Source organism: Schistocerca gregaria, chromosome 11, assembly GCF_023897955.1.
Source record: "Schistocerca gregaria isolate iqSchGreg1 chromosome 11, iqSchGreg1.2, whole genome shotgun sequence".
Taxonomy (NCBI): domain Eukaryota; kingdom Metazoa; phylum Arthropoda; class Insecta; order Orthoptera; family Acrididae; genus Schistocerca; species Schistocerca gregaria.
Genome location: NC_064930.1, coordinates 84,999,060 through 85,018,297, shown reverse-complemented (window position 1 = coordinate 85,018,297; position 19,238 = coordinate 84,999,060). Strand labels below are relative to the sequence as shown.

The following is a 19,238-nucleotide window of genomic DNA, read 5'->3' as shown; positions in this document are numbered from 1 at the left end:
GGGATCCAGCACGGCGTTCCGTATTACGCTCTTGAACCCACAGATTCCATATTCTGCTGTCATTGCATCTCGACCAACGCGAGCAGCAAAGTCGCGATTCGATAAATCGCAATCCGACCTTTATCGAAGTCGGAAACGTGATGGTACGCATCTCTCCTCCTTACACGAGGCATCACAACGTTTCACCAGGCAACGCCGGTCAACTGCTGTTTGTGTATGAGAAATCGGTTGGGAACTTTCCTCATCTCAGCAGGTTGCAGGTGTTGCCACCGGCGCCAACCTTGTGTGAATGCCCTGAAAAGCTAATCATTTGCATATCAGAGCATCTTCTTCCTGTCGGTTAAATTTCGCGTCTGTAGCACGTCATCTTCGTGATGTAGCAATTTTAATGGCCAGTAGTGTATGTGTGTTGCCGATAGCACTTTCCGGAACACAGTGTTTAAAGCATGATCTGCTGAGAAAACTCACAAGTCTTTGCACTGCACTGAGCAAGGCTGTATTTCTTATGTACTTGGTTTGTTGCTACGATGTGATTTCGTTCTAGCAATACCGAGTGTCCTTTGCTACAGGTAAGCCATGAAAATTAGTTAGGGCCACTTTCACATTACAGTCAGGATACAGATAAACCATTTACAGTTAGGCATTGCATTCCAGATGTATCACCGCGTCCAGTTTACGTAAAATTCTGTTTTAAATTATACTGAGGTGCCCAAAGTCATGGTGTACCTCCTAATATCGTCTCGGATCTCCTTTCGTCCGGGCATAGCGCAAGAGCTCGAAGCCGCATGGACTCAACAAGCTGCAGAAATATTGAGACATGCTCGCACCACAGCCACTCATAATTGCGAAGTATTCCCAGAGCAGAATTTTGTGCACAAGCCGGCCGGGGTGGCCGAGCGGTTCTAGGCGCTTCAGTCTGGAACCGCGTGACCGCTACGGTCGCAGGTTCGAATCCTGCCTCGCGCACGGATGTGTGTGATGTTCGTAGGTTAGCTAGGTTTAAGTAGTTCTAAGTTCTAGGGGACTGATAACCTCAGATGTTAAGTCCGATAGGGCTCAGAGCCACTTGAACCATTTTGTGCACGAACCGACCTCTCGGTTAACTTCAATAAATGTTCGATGGGGTTCACGAGCGATCTGAATGGCCAAATCATTCGCTCAAACTGTCCAGAATGTTCTTTAAGCAAATTCTGAACAATTGAGGCCCTGTGCCATGATGCATCCTCGTTTCGGAACATGAATTCCATGACTGGCTGCCAGCGGTCTCTGTGTAGCCGACCATAACCAGGACTCAGCCCATTCCACATAAACACAGCCCAGACCATTATGGGGCCACCACTAGCTGGCAAAGTGCAATGTTGACAACTGGGGTCCACGTCATCTTGGGATCTGCGCCACACTCGAACCTTATTACCGGCTCTTGCCAGCTATTTCAGGACTCATCTGAGCATCCACTGTTTTCCAGTCGTCTATGGTCAACCAATATGGTCATGAGCCCAAGAGAGGCGCTACTCGTGGTGTTGTGTTGCTCCTAAAGGCACTTCTGTCGGTTGTTTGGTGTTGTAGCCCTTTCACACAAAATTTCACTCTAATGTCCTAATGGACACGTTCGTCCCACATTGATTTCTGCGCTTATTTCGCGCCGTGTTGCTCGTCTGTTAGCACTGACAACTCTACATAAACGGCGCTGCTCTCGTTCGTTAAGTGAAGACCATCGGCCACTGCGTTCTCTGTGGTAAGAGACAGTGTCTCTAACCTGGTATTCTCGGCACACTCTTGACATTGTGGATCTCGCAATGTTTCTAACGATTTTCGAAGTGGAATGTCTCAAGCATCTAGCTCCAACTACCACTCCGCGTTCACAGTCTGTTAATTCCCGTCGTGCGGCTATGACCTGTTCACGTGAATCATCTGAGTACAAATGACAACCCCCCTCCCCTCCCCCAATACCTTTTATGCCTTTCGCTCGCGACACTACCGCCATTGACACATGTGCATATCGCTCTCCCTTGACTTTTCATCTCAGTGTGGTATCCGCAGCTCATTGTCTAGAGCCACTCGGCTCAGGGTTTTCCCCACCCAGGGACTGGGTTGAGCCGTGGCAAAAATTGCTGTTTTGAAGAGCGCGCCGCAGCGCATAGTGTGAAGCAGTCGCCCTCCGTTTCTGGCGGTGGCGCCGCTGTGACAATCGCAGCTTTGGTGTCTCCCTCTGGTGGGAAAGGGGAAAGGTTACCTGTTCACATGCATTTAAGGGGCGCTATCAGCTCGCCAGTCGTACACCCTTCATCTCCTTTCCCAAGGTGGCTTCCATCAACTCCCCCTCATGGATGATGCCCTCTCTCCCTCCATTTATCCCTCCTATCAACTCTGATCCTCACTCACCCTCCTTTCCTCTGTCCTTTTCCTGGGATCCCTCTCCCCCCTTCCATCCTCTTTTTTCCCCACCTCCCCTCTCTCTACCCCCTTCTCTCCCCCGAGTCCTTTTGCATTTCCCTCCTCTGCCTTTTCTCATTCCCTCTCGCGTCTGCCCTGCTCCTCTCCCCCCTTATGAGTCCTCTCCCCCTCCTTGGTTCCCCCCTTTTTGTTTTTTCCTCTCCTCCCTACTTGGTTTTCCCGCTCCACCAGGTTCCCCCCCCCCCCCCCCCCCCCCCATCTGCCCTTAGCTCGGGAGTGTCATCTTTGTGCCGCTATTTTCGTGCAGCGTTTTACAGTGAGAGTTTTACAGAATTTTCCGTTCCGTTTTCCGTGTTGTGTGTCTTTTGGGAAGTCTTGTGAACGGCCATCATACTGTCGCTTTGTGTGATTTTTATCTCTTGCGAACAGACACCGGACTGTGGCCATGTATTTTTATTTTTTTAAATTGTGTGTCTACTATGTTACTTGTCTGATTCCTGTGTATTTTATTAACATTGCCAACCCCTTTTGTTTCTGTTTTAACTTTCCGCATTTTTCCGCCATTTTACACTTTAAGTCACCATTTTATCGCCTGTTTCTGTTTCTTTTCTTCTTCCGTTTTTAAAAAAGTCTGTAGGCTGTAGAGCAACGTACTAACCTTCTGCCAGCCCGCCCCCTTAGGGGGGAATTGAAAATCAATAAAGGAAAAAAACTCGGCAGTCGGTCAGTTGGGGTCAGTCTCTCGTCCCCAGCTTGCTATTCTGTCTGTCGTCCGCATTTGTTAGGCATCTAGTGTTTGTCTGTCGTTCGGAGTGCTAGTGTGTCTGTCGTTCGGATCAACCTTTAAAGCCGGCAAAATGAGAGTCCTTCCACTCCGCCAGTAAGAGAATCAGCGGTCGGGGCTGAGTTCCTGCATCTGAGTCTGCGCAATAGGCCGCCAGTCTGCTCAGGCAATGGCCATTGGTGGTTGGATCGATCGGTTGGTCGGTCGCGCACTGAGACACGGGATGACTTGTCCGCCTTGAGCGTCGGCTCATGTGAGGTCGCCACGTGAGTCCTGTGGGCCGCGCCGTATAGCGAGGGGTAGTGGCTTCGCGGCCGACACAAGAACAACAGGAGTCAACCCAAGACATCGGTCTGGCTGGTGCGAGCTGCGACGCCATGAGACGGGAGATCGGCCTGCCGTCCTGCCAAAACTTGTTTCTTTCTGCCTCTGAATAAATTGTAACTTTGATGTTTAGAGGGTGCTTTCCGATTTTAATTTTAAATCTGTTTCTTTAAAAAAAAATGCTTTTAGGCGCTATTAAAGTGAATAAAATTCCCATTTGTTAAAAGGAATTTGGTTATGATTTCATGAGTTACTCCCTGGTAACTACTTCCATGCTTACATAGCGTGATTAAATGTGTTAATGTTCTTAATCAATCGCTAGTAAATAAAATAAATTCTTAAGAATATTCTTTGAAAATAAATCACGGTTCATGGGTGTTTGTGTTACCCTGATCATCGCGTCATCATTTAGGAAGTGATGAGACTGGAAATGGAAAGATTTGGAACTTATACGGGCGCTGATGCCCACGATGTTGAGCGTCCTACAAACCAACATCACAATCATCTCGGTGTAATGCATCCTGATGGGCATTCTACCTGCCACACAGACCTGCAGGTTTTATCATTTTCATACCCACCAGTGGTGGGCATGGGTATGAACTTACACTATCAGACTGTGTCCTCTGGGAGCTTCACTTCTTTGGCGAGCAGTGTAGCTGCCCCTGTTTAAGATTCCATCCTTCCTCACTGTAAACGTGACAGTCCAGAAGGCAATGCTGATCTGTAGGGTCCACACCAGCGACCTGTATGTTGTGTAGCAGTACTCAGACAGCCAGCAGAAGGTAAGATATGTCACAGCCCACATCCCTGGCATCAGAAGCAGCCACACCACTGACCTGTATCTTGTCGAGCACGCCTGTCGAGTCCATGCGGCTGGCCACGTTCACGGCGTTCCCCCAGATGTCGTATTGGGGCTTGCGGGCTCCGATCACTCCAGCAACCACCGGGCCGATGTTGATGCCTGAAACACGTGCACCAAGTCCAAAGTAGCTTTCGCTCTGACTCTTTTGCTAGACTAGAGAAGATGAGCCACACTCGTCAATGTAGGTAACAAGGGGAGGCCACGACGTTGGGATCACAGATTAGCGAAATGCCTTATACATGCAATTTGGTAAGGTACCCATAACTACTTTGCACCTCGACTCTTCGAGCTGTAAACACGGGCGCACACCCCATTTGGCAGTCAACCTGCGTAGCGGTGAGACGTTGCTAATGTAGCAACCACCAGTCGTGTAGCTCCAAATTTTTCAAATATCACAGAATTTGCATTCCAACGACAAAAATTATGTTGGAGCGAGAGACGAAACGTCGCTTCATACACGTTCGTCCAACGGCGCTACACCGCTAACCACATAACCACCATGAATTAGAATGTCCGCTACCTGTGCACAGATACATAAGCCACATAACAGACACGTAAAACGTCTCTTGAACTTTTCTAGGAATTGCCAGAGTAGTGCACTATACGGCTTGCACATTATGTCGTTTTAATTGCCTATTAAAGGTCTACGGAGTTTGAAGTAAATACGTGATCCCACAGTCATGGCCTCCGCTTGCAAGTCAGTATCCATGTAGTGCCGGCTGTCCGCAGTTCGTGGTATAGTCACCAGCGTTGCTGCCTCTGGATCACAGGGTCCCAGGGTCGATTCCCACCCGGGTTGGGGATTTTCTCTGCTCGAGGACTGAGTGTTTGTCTTGTCCTCATCATATCATCATCATCGCCATTCCTGACAGTGGCTAAAAATTGGACTGTGCAAAAATTGGGACTTCGTATGGGCGCTGATGACCGCGCAGTTCAACGCCCCACAAACCAACCATCGTCAATAGATTGCCGCTAGGTAGTTATCCAGTGAGTTACAGGTTTCATACATCATTTCAACGATTCTTTAATCCAAATGCGGTGGAACGAGCCAGTTTACAGAAGATGTATACATTATTACTGCCGGCATTAACGAACACATTATTTTATTAGTCCTACTCATGCAACTACAGATAAGAAAATGCTGTTTTTCTATACTAACGTCTACGTCTGCATGACTACTCCGGAATTTACAATCAAGTGACTGGCAGAGGGTTCATCGAACCACCTTCAAGTTACATCTCTACAATTCCGCTCTCGACAAGCTCGCGAGAAAAAACGAATACTTAAATCTTTCCGTGCGAACTCTGATTCCTCTTATTTTATTACAGTGACAATTTCTCCCTATGTAAGTGGGCGCCTACAAAGTATTTTCGCATTCAGAGGAGAAAGTTGGTCACTAAAATTTCATCAGAAGATCCTACCGCCACGAAAAACGCCTCTGTTTAAATGATTGCCACCCCCATTCCAGTATCATGTCCGTGGCACTCTCTCCTCTTTTTCGCGATGATACAAAATGAACTGCCCTTCTTTGAACTTCTTCGATGTCCTCCGTCAATCCTTTCTGATGCGGACCCTGCACCGCACAGCAATACCCAGAAGGGAACGGGCAAGTGTAGTGTAAGCAGTCTCTTCAGTACACCTGCCTAAGTGCTCTGCAAGGAAAACGCAGTCTTTGGTATGGCTTCCCCACAATATATTGCATGTGATTGTTCCAATTTAAGTTATTCATAACCGTAATCCCTACGTCGTCGTGTGACTAGGGCCTCCCAATGGGTAGACCGTTCGGCGGGTGCACGTCTTTCGATTTGACGCCACTTCTGCGACTTGCTCGTCAAACCCCTAAGTATTTAGTTGTATTCACATCCTTTAGATTTGTGTGATTTATTACGCAACCGAAATTTATCGGGTTCCTTTTAGCACTTGTGTGGATGAGTTCTCACTATTCATTATTCACAGTCAACTGCCGCTGCAGGCGGGGGGTGGCCGAGCGGTTGTAGGCGCTACAGTCTGGAACCGCGCGACCACTACGGTCGCAGGTTCGAATCCTGCCTCGGGCATGGGTGTGTGTGATGTCCTTAGGTTAGTTAGGTTTAAGTAGTCCTAAGTTCTAGGGGCCTGATGAGCTCAGAAGTTAAGTATCATACTGCTCAGAGCCATTTGAACCACCTGCCACTTTTTGCACCGTACAGATATCTTGTCTAAATGCTTTTGCAATTCGTTTTGATCATCTGATGACTTTCCAGGGCGGTAAATGACAGAATCATTTGTAAATAATCTAAGATGTTGGGTCAGATTGTCTCCTAAATCGATTATGTAGATCAGGAACAACAGAGGGCCTGTAACACTTCCTTGGGGAACGCCAGGTATGACGTCTGTTATTACGAACTGTGACCTTTCTGACAGGGGATCACGAATCCAGTCAGACAACTGAGACGATACAGCACAGGAACGCAATTTAATTAGAAGCCGTTTGTGAAGAATGGTGTCATAAGCCTTCTGGAAATCTAAAAATGTGGAATCCATTTGAAATTCCCTGTCGATAACATTCATTACTTTGTGTGAATAAAGAGCCAATTGTATTTCACGATAAGGATGTTTTCTGAATTCATGTTAAATCGTTACATTCATTGTAACTAATGCTGTTTTTAAACATAACTTCGTCCACGGAATAGAAGTAGTTATTCAGGAGACGTGATTTGAGCTTAGATTTAAAATTTGCCGTCATTTCCAATAATTATCCCTTTTGGGAAATTTATAACAGAGGATTACTAACTGGAGATTGTTGAAGTAGAAGTAGCGTTTGCAGTTTTTGAAATAAAGTGTGCAGTTGGGAGAGATGTGTAGTAACCATATGAGAATATAAGACGAGCATTAGAAGAAAGAGGCATAGAAACCAGAACAACAGAAGAAACAGTAGTTAAAAACAGAACTGGAATTGGAATAAAAATAGTAAAAGAGATGAGAACAATATAAGACATAAAAACAGTGAACTACAATTACACGAATAGAAACAAAACCAAGAATGGACAGAAACAGGAAAGAAAATACGACTGAAAACACTATTAGGAAGTGGAAAAGCAACAGGAATAACCCTAATAGGAGTAAAGCCTGGAACAGGAATGAAAACAAAAGGAGGAACGAGACACGAGAATAGAAATAGAATTTCTAAAGAAAACAGAAACTGACACAAGAATGTATACTGAAATACGAACACGAGTAGGAACTTACGTAGGAAAATGAATATAGGGGATGTAAGGCAAGCAATAGCGAAAAATAACGCGGGGTAAAGTATCCATAAGTAAGTCCTACCAAACATGGATTGGCAAATGTGGCGTTACCAAGGTAACTGCGAGTGTGTGCATGTGAGCCACCACTGGCTTCACTATGAAGTATTGTCCTGTTTATAATGCGTTCATCGCAAGAATAAATCAGACGTAAACATTACATAGTGTATTCTCCCGCGTTTGCTAGAACCTCATTGAAATTCGTTTCACGTGGAGCCGAAGCCAAGCTCTCTGAAATACATTCAAGTACGATAATAAGGATATGTTTTGTGCTGTGCGTTACTCGCACACGGACTTAGCGATGATAGGGAGCGGCCGCTATAACGGAAAAATTTACGCTACTGGCCATTAAAATTGCTACACTGCGAAGATTACGTGCTACAGACCCGAAATTTAACCGACAGGAAGAAGAGGCTGTGATATCCAAATGATTAGCTTTTCAGGGCATTCACACAAGGTTGGCGCCGGTGGCGACGCCTACAACGTGCTGACATGAGGAAAGTTTCCAACCGATTCCTCATATACAAAAAGCAGTTGACCGGCGTTGCCTGGTGAAACGTTGTTGTGATGCCTCGCGCAAACAGGAGAAATGCGTACCATCACGTTTCCGACATTGATAAAGATCGGATTGTAGCCTATCGCGATTGCGGTCTATCGTATCGCGACATTGCTGCTCGCGTCGGTCGAGATCCAATGATTGTTAGCAGAATATGTAATCGTTGGGTTCAGCAAGGTAATAGGGAAGGCCGTGCTGGATCTCAACGGCCTCGTATCGCTAGCAGTCGAGATGACAGGCATCTTATCCCTATCGCTGTAACGGATCGTCCTTAGACATCTCGATCCCTGAGTCAACAGATGGGGACGTTAGCAAGACAACAACCGTCTGCACGCACAGTTCGACGACGTTAGCAGGAGCACGGGCTATCAGCTCGAAGACCGTGGCTGCGGTTACCCTTGACGCTGCATCACAGACAGGAGCGCCTGGGATGGTGTACTCTACGACGAACCTGGGTGCACGAATGGCAAAACTTCATTTTTTCGGATGAATCCAGGTTCTGTTTACAGCATCATGCAGGTCACATCCGTGTTTGGCGACATCACGGTGAACGCACATTGGAAGCGTGTATTCGTCATCGCCATACAGGCGTATCACCCGGCATGATAGTATGGGGTGCCTGGGGTGCCATCGGTTACACGTCTCGGTCACCTCTTGTTCGCATTGACTTCACTTTGAAAAGTGGACGTTACATTTCAGATGTGTTACGACCAGTGGCTCTACCCTTCATTCGATCCCTGCGAAACCCTACAAAAAAATGGTTCAAATGGCTCTGAGCATTATGGGACTTAACATCTGTGGTCATCAGTCCCCTAGAACTTAGAACTACTTAAACCTAACTAATCTAAAGACATCACACACATCCATGCCCGAGGCAGGATTCGAACCTGCGACCGTAGCGGTCACGCGGTTCCAGACTGTAATGCCTAGAACCGCTCGGCCGCTCCGGCCGGCCTATGTTATTTAAGGAAACAGGAAGTGTTCAGCCACAAGTGAAACGTCAACCACGACCTGCAACAAATGATAATGCCCAACTAGGTGTTTTAGCTGCTGTCGCGGCTAATACGCACATCAGCAGCAGGCAAATTGTGAGAGAATCGGGAAACTTAAAAACTTTTGTGTTGAGAATGCTACATCAACATCGATTCCACCCGTATAAAATTTCTATGCATCAGAAATTGCATGGCGATAAATTTGAACGTCGTGTACAGTTGTGCCACCGGGCACAAATGAAATTACGGGACGATGACAGATTTTTTGCACGCGTTCTGTTTAGCAACGAAGCGTCATTCACCAACAGCGGTAACATAAACCGGCATAATATGCACTATTGGGCAACGGAAAGTCCACGATGGCTGCGACAAGTGGAACATCAGCGACCTTGGCGGGTTAATGTATGGTGTGCCATTATGGGAGGAAGGATAATTGGCCCCCATTTTATTGATGGCAATCTAAATAGTGCAATGTATGCGTCATTTCCTATGTTCTACCGATGATACTACAACATGTTTCACTGCATGCAGAATGGCGATGTAGTTCCGACATCATGGATGTCTGGCATATAGCTCGATCTGCGGTTGAAGCGCTGTTGAATAGCATATTTCATGACAGGTGAATTGGTCGTCGAATCACATACCGTGGCCCGCACGTTCACCGGATCTGACGTCCCCGGATTTCTTTCTGTGGGGAAAGTTGAAGGTTATTTGCTATCGTGATCCACCGACAACGCCTGACAACATGCGTCAGCGCATTGTCAATGCATGTGAGAACATTACGGAAGGCGAACTACTCGCTGTTGAGAGGAATGTCGTTACACGTACTGCGAAATGCATTGAGGTTGACGGACATCATTTTTAGCATTTATTTCATTAATGTGAAATCTACAGGTAATCGCGCTGTAACAGGATGCGTTCTCAGAAATGATAAGTTCACAAAGTCACATGTATCACATTGGAACAACCGAAATAAAATGTTCAAACTTACCTACGTTCTGTATTTTAGTTTAAAAAACCTACATATTACCAACTGTTCGACTAAAATTGCGAGCCATATGTTCGTGACTATTAGAGCTCCATCTATTACAAAGCGAAAAATGTGGTGCAACTAAAACATTCACATTTCTTAACGGACTACACGAATATGTAATAAAAAATGGCGGTTCCCATTTTAAAAAACGCAGTTGATATCCGTTTGACTTATGGCAGCGCCATCTAGCGGGCCAACCACAGCGCCATCTGGTATCCCCCTTCAAGCTAGACGAGTTTCATTCTTTGTAGTTTTTTCGTTTGACAGTTATTTCGTGAGATATTTGGCCCGGTTACCATCAATGGTCCACCCTGTATACTTTGCAGCTGCAATTCGTCAATCGTGTCTGTGCCATTGCTGTACACTTCGCTATTGAGGTGAGTTGAGACAAAGGAACCCAAGGGACTGCGGCCCGGTGGCGTTGGCGACTGAGGCACAGGACCTCTCCGTCTTGTTCACCTCGGGCATCAGTGCTGGCCCATCACGCGTCAAGTACGTCCAATGACCGTGGGATGTGGGTGGAATTTCAATCCATATACGGACATGTTTGAAGCCTTGCACTTCAAATTCGTCTGTACTAACTGTAATATAGTTTATGCTGTAGTCAGTGACGGCTTGTAATCACTGTTTGTGGACGAGTTTTATCTGGAATGTTTTCGCTTGGACTGTCATACACGCGGTCCAGTCACATTAATTCGGCCACCCCCAGTGTTCAGCGCCAACGTGCAAGAGCCACCCACAGACTGCAGGTGACAGCAGCAGCTGTGGAGGGTATACAGGGTGTTACAAAAAGGTACAGCCAAACTTTCAGGAAACATTCCTCACACACAAATAAAGAAAAGATGTTATGTGGACATGTGTCCGGAAACGCTCAATTTCCATGTTAGAGCTCATTTTAGTTTCGCCAGTATGTAGTGTACTTCCTCGATTCACCGCCAGTTGACCCAATTGAAGGAAGGTAATGTTGACATGCGACTCATTGCTCTACAGTACTAGCATCAAGCACATCAGTACGTAGTATCAACAGGTTAGTATTCATCATGAATGTGGTTTTGCAGTCAGTGCGATGTTTACAAATGCGGATTTGGCAGATGCCCGTTTGATGTACGGATTAGCACGGGGCAACAGCCGTGGCGCGGTACGTTTGTATCGAGACAGATTTCCAGAACGAAGATGTCCCGACAGGAAGACGTTCGAAGCAATTGATCGGCGCCTTAGGGAGCACGGAACATTCCAGCCTGGGGAAGACGTAGAACGACGAGGACACCTGCAATGGACGAGGCAATTCTTCGTGCAGTTGACGATAACCCTAATGTCAGCGTCAGAGAAGTTGCTGCTGTACAAGGCAACGCTGACCACGTCACTGTATGGAGAGTGCTACGGGAGAACCAGTTGTTTCTGTACCGTGTACAGCGTGTGCAGGCACTATCAGCAGCTCATTGGCCTTCACGGATACACTTCTGCGAATGGTTCATCCATCAATGTGTCAATCCTCATTTCATTGCAAATGTTCTCTTTACGGATGAGGCTTCATTCCAACGTGATCAAATTTTACATTTTCACAATCAACATGTGTGAGAGAATCCGCACGCAATTGTGCAATCACGTCATCAACACAGATTTTCTGTGAACGTTTGCGCAGGCATTGTTGGTGATGTCTTGATTGGGCCCCATGTTGTTCTACCTACGCTCAATGGAGCACGTTATCACGATTTCGTACGGGATACTCTACCTGTGCTGCTAGAACATGTGCCTTTACAAGTACGACACAACATGTGGTTCGTGCACGATGGAGCTCCTGCACATTTCAGTCGAAGTGTTCGTACGCTTCTCAACAACAGATTCGGTGACCGATGGATTGGTAGAGGCCGACGAATTCCATGACCTCCACGCTCTCCTGACCTCAAACCTCTTGACTTTCATTTATGGGCGCATTTGAAAGCTCTTGTCTACACAACCCCAGTACCAAATGTAGAGACTCTTCGTGCTCGTATTGTGGACGGCTGTGATACAATACGCCGTTGTCCAGGGCTGCATCAGCGCCTCAGGGATTCCGTGTGACGGAGGGTCGATGCACGTATCCTCGCTAACGGAGGACATTTTGAACATTTCCTGTAACAAAGTGCTTGAAGTCACGCTGGTACGTTCTGTTGCTGTGTGTTTCCATTCCATGATTAATGTGATTTGAGTAGAAGTAATAAAATGAGCTGTAGCATCGAAAGTAAGCGTTTCCGGACACATGTCCACATTAAATATTTTCTTTCTTTGTGTGTGAGGAATGTTTCCTGAACGTAACACCCTGTATAAAGGGTGTTGAGCAGTCTTGAAAGCAGTGCAGTCTCGTCGTAATGCGGAAACGTAGCGATTTAGCTGACGTCTAAAAGGTCATCATCTCGCCTTTTTGGCCAAGGGTGGAACTATTTCCGGAACGATGTGTCTTCGAGGTTGACATATACTGTGCATGGCAAAGTGGCTCTATCCAAAACGGCTCCAAGGCAACCGTGATATACCACAGGACATAGTTGACAGGGGTGAACGACAGCTGTGGAGGTGTTTGTCGGCGAACAGACGCGCAAAATGTGGAGCAACTGATGGTCCAGATGAACCGAAGGGCTACCTACAGCGTCTCCTCAACGACTGTTCAGTGAACGTTGCTGTGTACGGGTCTCTGCATTAGGCACCTGGTTCATACACCCGTGCTGACTTCTCTTGATTGGCGACGGAGACCTAAACTTTCACACCAGTACTGCAACTGGGCAGGCGACAGATGGCCTTTTCAGATGAATCGTGTTTTACGCTCCATCAGATGGAGGGCTGTTGGTGTGGAAGTTCGTGCAATAATCGTCAGAAGTATCCAGGCAGGCGACAGGTGGCCTTTTCAGATGAATCGTGTTTTACGCTCCTTCAGACGCAGGGCTGTTGGTGTGGAAGTTCGTGCAATAATCGTCAGAAGTATCCAGGCAGGCGACAGATGGCCTTTTCAGATGAATCGTGTTTTACGCTCCATCAGACGCAGGGCTGTTGGTGTGGAACTTCGTGCAATAATCGTCAAAAGTATCCAGGCAGGCGACAGATGGCCTTTTCAGATGAATCGTGTTTTACGCTCCTTCAGACGCAGGGCTGTTGGTGTGGAATTTCGTGCAATAATCGTCAGAAGTATCCAGGACGGAGGAGAGAACTTTACGGTCTTGGAGCTGTTCTCATGGCCTTCCCTGGGTGGTCTCGTCGTTATGGAAGGCACAGTAGGTCAATACAAGTATGCATGTGTCGATGAGCACCGCATCCAACCCTACATGGAGTTGTTTTTCGTCGACGGGATGTTATATACCAGCAGGACAACACAATGTGTCACACTGCTCAGGGTGTATCTGCGTGGTTCGAAGAGCACCAGGATGCGCTTACCGCACCCCCCTGACCACTAAGCTGCCCTGACTCAAACCCAATCGACAATGATGATGATGTTTCCAGAATGAGATTTTCACTCTGCAGCGGAGTGTGCGCTGATATGAAACTCCCTGGCAGATGAAAACTGTGTGTCGGACCGAAACTCGAGCTCGGGACCTTGGCCTTTCGCGGGCAGGCGCTCTACCAACTGAGTTTCATGATGATGTTTGCTTTGTGGGGCGCTCAACAGCGCGGTCATCAGCGCCCATGCAAAGTCCAATCTACCCACTGTCACGAACGATGATGATGATGGTGATGATGATGATGACGATGAAATGATGAGGACAACACACACACGTAGACCCTGGACAGAGAAAATCCCCAACCTGGCAAGTAATTGAACCTGGGACCCCATAATCCAGAGGCCGCAACGCTAGCCACTAGGCCACGAGCTGCGGACCCAATCAAGAATCTGTGGGGCGAAGTCGACTGGGATGTGCGCACCATGGAGCCTCAAGCGAGAAACCTAGACCAGCTGGATACGGCACAAAAATCGGCATGTTTCATCCCTCTCGCTACGTTTTGGAACCTCACTTCCTGCACGTCTCACAGCAGTCCACACTGCAAAAGGTGTCTATTGAAGCTTTCGAAATGTGAGTGGACATTGCACTTTTACCTACACTAGTTTTCCTGTTACTGATGACGAACCCTGTATACAGGAAAAGAGGTAGGAATAGACTAGTAAAGAGTGGAACAATAGTAAAACAGAATACGAGTGGTATTTTTCCGATCGGTCGCGAACCACAGTGAATCAGAAAAATGTTTTGTTTGCAACATTTAGCTACACCTTCCAGCTGTTTCTCTACATAGTGCCCGCTCTAACTAAGACATTTGTTTCAGCATGGCACAAACTTTCCAATAACCTCAACTCGTCACAGAAAGCTGCATGAAATCAGAAGAGATCCCTCAGCAGGCTCTTCACACTCACCCAGAGACACCAATGATCTAGGTATCTTTATCTGCTCACTGTGTGCACAGAACTGAAAAGTGACATGATGCAATCGACGGACATACTACTGATACTGTGCGAAACATCTGAACAAAGCTTCACCAGATCTAAAGTGTGATTTTAATTCCGCGACTGATCGGAGGTTTAAAAAAAATAGCCCACACTCTTTAAAACATTTTTGATCCCGTTTAACAGTTGCAATATTATGTGGTTAACTTTCAGTCTGGATATTAGGTGAACATGAGTACAAGAGCAAGGTCAAAGTTTGTGGGTGTGGCAACCTGAGACTGTTTCTCTGAGGCCCATTTAACATTGTCTTTGGGTGTAGATCCCATACTGGAAGGCCTGTAAACCAATCGCTTTGGCAGGTTCAGTCTCTTCTTTGAACTAAGAAAGTTTTCCACACATAAACTTGAGTTCACATGATATCAAATTCGGCGAATAGGACTGATTATTCATACCCACTCCATCTTCCCAATGGGATAATACAGTGTCTCTGATTTTGAACGGGTATCAATACCCTCGCAGGCATGTTCCATTAGTGCTGAATGAATACTAGTACCCCTAATAGCTGGGATCCATGGGCTGTACATAATGTTGAATGGGTACAAATACCTCTAATAGCTGGACCGTGGTTGGCATCGAACAGGTATGAGCACCCCCCCCCCCCCCCTCTAGGTGAACTTGACTCAGCGTTGAATGGATAACAATAACCCCGCCCCTCTCCTTGTCTCCTTGAAGGTAGATTCTGCTCAGCATTGTACAGGTACCAACCCTCTGCAGGCCGTCTATTTTCGGCGTTGAATGGGTATGAATGCCGTCCCATAGGTGGCATAGCTGCTTGATGCATCAGTCCATTCCTCTGTTCCCCTGATAGTGTGGCAAGTGATGATATAGGTTTTCGCCAGTTATTTCACAAAGAACAGTTCAATAGCACATATCACCAGTGTCTCTGTTACAGAATTACCAGGAGAACACAGATTTGTGAGATGCATTCTAGCGTTGTTCTGCTTGAAATAACCGCACATAATTTCGTTAATTGACAGTTTGGGATGTGCCCTCACATTGTACTGCATGAAATGTCCGCAGATGATTTCGTTAATTGTTAGTTCTCTCAAAAAAAGGGTTGCAGTGTATTACTCATGTACGTATTATATCGATCATGCGAAACCCAATCTGCACTTTCACACATGACATCCTGAAAACCATGGATCAGGGCTAATAAGTAGATTCAGCATCTCTTGACTTCCGCAAATGTCGAACAAGCTGTTTCTTTGCTTGACACACTGAATTATTCACGAAGGAATTATCCGAATGGGACTCAAATCTGTAGATGTGATGTACAGGTACAGACAAGCAAATGTTTACAATTTCAGAGAAAATGGACGATTTATTCAAGAGAAAGAGCTTTACAAATTCAGGAAGTCAATAAGTCACGGTCTACTTCTGGTCCTTATACAAGCAGTTATTCGGCTTAGCATTGATTAACACTGATTGACACTTTGTTGAATGTCCTGCTGAGGAATATCCTTCCACATTCTGTCCGACTGGTGCATTACATCGTCAATATCCCCAGCTGGTTGGAGGGTCCTCTCTTACTGATCCAGACGTAAGGGAGAGATCCAGCTACCTTGCTGGCCAAGGAAGACAAGCAGCGGACACACTTCTCGTGTTCGGGCAGTCGTTATCTTGCTGAGATGCTAGCTCAGGATGGCGTGACATGAAGGCAATAAAACGTGGCGTAGAATATCGTCGACGTACCGCTGTGCCTTAAGGTCCCTCGGATGACAGTTAAAGGATTCTTGCTATGAAATGAAATGGCATCCCAGACCATCAGTTCTGGGTTGGTCTGTATGGCCGCTGATAGGTTGGTATGCGACTGTTGTCTGTGGCCCCTGCAGACACGTCTTTGCTAACCATCAGGGCCTGGAATCTCGTTGTCTGGAGGGGAATTATGAGTCCCGCTTCAAAATGAGCACCGATGATCAGTGAAGACTTGTCTGGAGATGACCCAGTCAGCGGTGGGATACCAAGCAGACTGTCACCTGTCATACAGTACAACAACCGGAACTGATGGTCTGGAGTGCCATTTCATTTCATAGGCAGTACCCCTTTGGATGTTATCAGTGGCACCCTTCAGCACAGTAGCACTCCGTTCTGTTACCCTTCATCCGAAGTCATCCTGGGCTCGCATTTTAGCAACAGAACACCCTTCTGCACCTATCGTGAGAGTTTGTACTGCTTGTCTTCATGCCTGCCAAACTCTACCTTTGCCAGCAAGATCGCCAGATGTTTTGCCAACCAGGTTGGGATAGTGATGATCTATCCCATCTGTTGGATATAATGTGGACGAGATCTCTAACGGGACATTCAACAACTCTGTCAATCAATGTCAAACCGAATAACTGCTTGCCTAAGTGCTAGAGGTCGACCAAAGCGTTATTGACTTGCTGAATTACTCACGCCCCTTCTCTTGAATAAATCATCAGTTTTTCTTGAAATTGTATTCATTTGACTGTCTGTACATGTACATCACATCTATCTATCTCTGTCTTATTCGAATAATTCGTTCGTGGTACGTCGTGGTTTTTTCTTTCTTTTTTATTTCTAAGAGTATAACTACTGTCTCGCTTCTGTACATCTTGTAGACAGCCTTTTGTTCCCTGTGTGTCATCCCTTTTATCATCTGGAATTCAAAGAGGATACCGCAGAAAATATTGTGAAATGCATGCTCTGGACCTTCACATCACATGAATTTAGGGTTACCTTTCTTCAGCTTACAGTCTATGAAACGTCGTGGGATCAGTATTGTGTTGCGTGGTCCTACATTCCTCTGGCACCCAAACTGATCTTCCTCGAGAATGGCTTGTACCACACTCTCCATTTTTCTGTAACTAATTCCTGTTTTTCTGCAGCCACGGCTTACAAAAGTGATCACTGACACCTGCTTTATTTGGCGTACTGACTACCTCTCCAGCTGGGCAATATTCACGGGACAGACGCATCACCCGTAAGGCTCCAGCAGCAGCATTAATAGTGTATTGGCTATTGAAACAAAATTTGGGCCGACAGACTTACCGATGCGGATGCGGAAGTTGTTGAAGGAGTGTTCGTTGACGTACGCGAGCTGTTCTCGGATCCTGAGGGCGTAGTCCGCCATGGCCGAAACGTGCCGGTAGCCCTTCAGGTCGCACATGCTCTTCGTAAGCCCTGGAACCGAAAACATAGAGGTACACTGAGGTTGCTGCACGCTCTGCGGCGATGCTACCGGCTCGCAATTCTAGTTCATCGATGCTGGCGAATTGCGTCATTTCTTTAGAAATAGAAAGAGCGGATGGTACTCTAGCAGAAAAACCACAGGAGGTTTTGAACAGATGGTAAGAATACATTGAATGTCTGTATAAGGGGGATGAAACACAAACCGAAATTAAGGTTGAAGAGGAGCAATATGTACCGGAAGATGGACACGGTTGGTTCAAATGGCTCTGAGCACTATGGGACTTAACATCTGTGGTCATCAGTCCCCTAGAACTTAGAACTACTTAAACCTGACTAAACTAAGGACATCACACACATCCAGGCCCGAGGCAGGATTGGAACCTGCGACCGTAGCGGTCGCGCGGTTCCGGACTGCGCGCCTAGAACCGCTAGACCACCGCGGCCGGCAGATGGACAGGGATTCACCATCTTGGAAGCAGATGTAAGAAAGGCGCTGAAGGAGATGAAGACTAGGAAGGCACGTGGAATTCATGATTTGCCAGCAGAGCTGTTGATGAGTCTGGGATAGTTCAGTGGAACAAGCTGATGGATATTTTGAAGAGGGAAGGAGTAGATTGGAAAGAGAGACGACTGATACAGAATCTGTATTTACACCAGAAAGTAATGAAATGTCAGAAGGATGCAGCATTGGACGAGATGTCAGACAAGGTTTGTTTAACACATACAAAATTGTTGAAATGGCTCTGAGCGCTATGGTAATTAACATCTGAGGTCATCAGTCCCCTTGAACTTAGAAATACTTAAACATAACTAACCTAAGGACATCACAGACATCCGTGCCCGAGGCAGGGTTCGAATCGGTGATTGTAGCGGTCGCGCGGTTCCACAACCTCCTAGAACCGCTCGGCCACACCGACCGGCGTTTAACACATTTCTTGAAGAGATTATAGCGAAAGGCTTAGATGGGAAAAGAGGAATATGTATTGGTGTAAAGAGCATAGAATGTATAAGATTTGCTAATGACATGGTATTAGTGGTAGAAAGTGAGCGGCCAGTGAATAACATGCTGAAAGATCTGAATGAAGCTTGTGTGGAATGTGGGATGCAAATAAACACAGCAAAAACAAACAGTGTGGTCATCATTACATGACATAGACTGTCCAATATTAAAATAGGACAAACTACTATTAGCCAAGTAAGTGCATTAAAATATGAATAACGGAAGACTTGGGATGTCACTAGGAGGTGAAAACTCTTAACTGCCATAGCGAAGGAGGCATTCAACTGAAAGAGGAGACTGTTATGTGTGGCAAATTAGATACAGGTCTAAGGAAAAGGCTCGACAAATGGTTTATCTCGAGTGTGACAGTATATGCGGCAGAAACATGGACGGTGTA

General features: G+C 46.4%; 1 protein-coding gene across 1 annotated transcript in view; it reads right to left on the bottom strand.

Moving 5' to 3' along the window:
* LOC126295328 (adenylate cyclase type 6) overlaps window positions 1–19,238 on the bottom strand; it is a 2,630,635-nt gene that overhangs the window by 72,215 nt on the left and 2,539,182 nt on the right. Inside the window, exons 24-25 of the mRNA XM_049987795.1 lie at window positions 17,701–17,832; window positions 4,339–4,463 (exon numbers count right to left, since the gene is read on the bottom strand). Coding sequence (XP_049843752.1) covers window positions 4,339–4,463; window positions 17,701–17,832 — 257 coding nt within the window. The remainder of the gene's footprint in view (window positions 1–4,338; window positions 4,464–17,700; window positions 17,833–19,238) is intronic.